Consider the following 2988-nt stretch of genomic DNA (forward strand, 5'->3'; position numbering starts at 1 on the left):
ATGGCAGCCTGGTTTCGCAGTCTTCCTGAAGCCATCAAATCACGCCAAGCAAAAAGACTACGTCCCACTTGTTGAAAGCAGCGCGTTCAAAGCGCAGTTAGAAGGTGTGTGGCACACAGCTCGGCGTCGAAAAGTGGTCAAGCCGGGTTTGTTCTTGAGCTCTTCGTATACATCCCCAAAGAGTCGCGAACGTCAAGCACTTCGCTTCGTCGAGCTACCGCCTCGCGTATTCAAGAGAGATTCCCCGTGTTGCCGCTTTCTTACAGAAGTCTGGTATTGCTGGTGTACCTGCTACACAAAACTATATGGCCGTTGCGCAGGCTAGACTTCCCGAGGGCAGTGATATTGAAATTCCCCAGAATACGACGTTCCGACAGCTTCTACATATTGATGAGCAAGAAAGATGAATGAATGAAGAAATCGCTTCTGCCCAACTACAGGACGATGCAGCTTATCGCATCATTCGCGTTCAAATCCACGGCATTCCAGTTCCACTAACAGTCAACATAGCGGACCTCCGCGATGCCCTTGGTCTACCGCCATATAGTTTGTGCCCTCCTTTTCGAGGACCAATAGAGGTTGACACGCCTGATCCAGCGCAAAATGTTGCCGATACAGACCACATGGAGCCGAATGAAATGGAAAGATCACATTAAATACATCTAGTTGACCTGTGTTTCAAGTTTTTGTGAATGATAACCACAATGTCTGTAAATATTAAAACCTACAGAATCTTTTTGTCGTGTGCAGTTGTAGAGCGCAACTTTCATCACCGCAACTGGGTCAGCTTGGAATGCCATATTTGCATTTCGTTGGATCCACCTCTTAAGAAGTGAGAAGGTGACTTCAATTGGGTTAAGTCTGGGGAATATGGAGGAAGGAACATCAGTATAGCTCCCGTTTCGTGGACCAATTCCTGGAGTTCTCGTACGTGTGGATTTTTGCATTATCCATGATGACGATTGACCTCTGTAGTGGTCATCGATTCAGGTAAGGCGCAATTTTGGTCTTGAAAATCTCATGAAATGTCGCTCTCGTAAAAGTACCTTCAGTAATTCCCCAACCAAAGAATCCTTTGACATCGACCGCTGCTAGCAACGAAACTCGATTCCCTCGGCTAAACGGTAGTACAGCATGAGCAGGAGTATTCCTGGCGGACCACCCATACTTCCTCAATACAGATCTGTTTGACAAAACAATAGGTTGATAACCGCATGGAGCCTAAGTAAAACAAAATAAACTGATAAAACGAAGTTACTTACCGGCCGTCTTTTGACGTTTCATCTACGAAGACAAGTTGATCAGGTCCACTATAAAACGATAGCAGACGGTTGATATATTCTTGTCGTTCTCTAGGGACACTCTCCTTCGCACGTTTTCTTAGGACCTTGCGCGTTAATCCCAGATCGAACCGTAACGCGCGGCAAATTGTTGAATCTGTCAGGCTTATCGAAGCTCCGAATTGAAGTTGTAGCTCCTTTCGAAGCTCTTCAAAGTAGAAAAAGGGGTGGGCGTTGACATACTCTCGCACAAATGAGCACACATGATCCGGCCACCTTGACGATCGATTTCTTGTTTTCTCGGCTAATACGTTCCCAGTCTGTTTAAAGTCGTAATACCAACGACTTAAGCTGCGCTCTGAAACACCGAAAATAGAAGCAACTGTAGCAGCGTCAATGTTATAGACGTACAGTAGAACTACGCCACGCCACTTGATATCAACGGAATACATGGCTTTTCGTCGCTAGTCAAATTCTACACTGACTATCGCGTCGGTTTTGACGCAAACTGCTGGATGGCAGAGGATTCACCGCCATAGTGGAGTTGAATTGATAAGAGTGAGACTTAAAAGCCGAATCTACTCCGAATTTTCAAAACGAACCCTTCTTTTGTTTCTGAGCTTTTGATTGGTTATATTTACGGAGGCGTGATATCTATCTGGTTGCCACCTGCTAATCCTTAGTTTGCTATACCTAGCCATTGCAATTACAGATAGTTGTTTTGATCCGTTTAGCCAAAATATATGCAAAGCACAATATATTATAATATTAAATAGAAAAACCACAATCTCGAGTACCACACATTCTTACACGATATTCACGTGCACCACATTATGAAACTGCATCAGCAAAAACTAGTGACGATACATGTCGGCCGACGCGGAGCTCTCGGCGCGCCAGGGCGAAGAAGTCGAGCCCACAGCCAAGTACACCCCTTCAACACGCACAAATGGGCGCTGCTGCGTGCGCGTCGGCCGCACGCATGTATTGTGCTCATTGTCCCGTCGTTATGGATACTTCCCATCGACTTGTCACGTCGGCCCTCACTGGGGCTGCATGTTGGTGACTTACTGCCTGGCGATCGGGCCTGCCTTCTTCTTCTTCGCGGACGACATGCTACTGGGGCTTAAGGTGGCGCTAGTGGTGTCAATTTGCCTCACCACAGCATCGTTCACTATGGTGGCATGCAGCGACCCCGGCGTTGTGTTCCAGGATTTGGAGGTGGCCAACGCGCTGCAAGGAGACGTCGAGACTGGCATTATCTGCGGTACAGGCTCTCTAATAGTCGTTAGTTTGAAGTGAAGGAGTCTAATTAGTGTGATGCGGCTGGTTGTGCAGCACAATGCGAGGTACGACGGCCGTTAAACGCGTCCCATTGCTCCGACTGCGGCGTCTGTGTCAGAGAGGTGCGTGTTGCCAGCGATCAAGAGGAACTGAGTCCTAGCTACTAACGTGTGAGTGCTGTTGCAGCTGGATCACCATTGTCCGTGGACGGGCAAATGCGTCGGCGAGCGCACGATCAAGTGGTTCTACGTGTTCCTGACCTTCATCTCGCTGCACTGCATGCTCATCGGCGCCGTTTGTCTCGTTACATTCGCCGCTCGATAAATTCACTTCGTTGCAGCAACTCAGATGTGTATTATCGATGCTGTTCCAGTACTAACACAGTTAGAGTTCCGCGGCTGTGCAAGATACGTAACGAGAACAC

At 47.8% G+C, this 2988-nt stretch overlaps 2 protein-coding genes across 3 annotated transcripts in view; one reads left to right on the forward strand and one right to left on the reverse strand.

Annotated features, from left to right (window-relative positions):
• The first annotated feature begins 2127 nt into the window (after positions 1–2127).
• Positions 2128–2988, forward strand: PPTG_12999. 2 transcript variants are annotated; one of them, XM_008908694.1, is made up of 3 exons: positions 2128–2547; positions 2619–2686; positions 2751–2988. In XM_008908694.1, the coding sequence occupies exons 1-3, from the start codon at positions 2148–2150 to the stop codon at positions 2886–2888; spliced, it is 606 nt and encodes a 201-aa protein (XP_008906942.1). In that variant the 5' UTR covers positions 2128–2147; the 3' UTR covers positions 2889–2988. The 2 variants fall into 2 exon arrangements, with proteins under 2 accessions (XP_008906942.1, XP_008906943.1); XM_008908695.1 differs by lacking the exon at positions 2751–2988 and having other exon boundaries at positions 2619–2736.
• PPTG_23147 (hypothetical protein) overlaps positions 2920–2988 on the reverse strand; it is a gene marked incomplete at both ends in the record, with an annotated part of 1396 nt that continues 1327 nt past the window's right edge. The window contains one exon of the mRNA XM_008908696.1: positions 2920–2962. Coding sequence (XP_008906944.1) covers positions 2920–2962 — 43 coding nt within the window. The remainder of the gene's footprint in view (positions 2963–2988) is intronic.

This window comes from Phytophthora parasitica (assembly GCF_000247585.1).
Source record: "Phytophthora parasitica INRA-310 unplaced genomic scaffold supercont2.31, whole genome shotgun sequence".
NCBI classification, from domain to species: domain Eukaryota; phylum Oomycota; class Peronosporomycetes; order Peronosporales; family Peronosporaceae; genus Phytophthora; species Phytophthora nicotianae.

What these genes read in the sequence shown, in the direction of transcription:
- PPTG_12999 (XM_008908694.1), top strand. Translation starts at nt 2,148, where the DNA reads ATGTCGGCCGACGCGGAGCTCTCGGCGCGCCAGGGCGAAGAAGTCGAG. An exon ending in CGAGACTGGCATTATCTGCG is followed by an intron (nt 2,548 to 2,618) that starts GTACAGGCTCTC and finishes CTGGTTGTGCAG; the next exon opens with CACAATGCGAGGTACGACGG. An exon ending in GCGGCGTCTGTGTCAGAGAG is followed by an intron (nt 2,687 to 2,750) that starts GTGCGTGTTGCC and finishes GTGCTGTTGCAG; the next exon opens with CTGGATCACCATTGTCCGTG.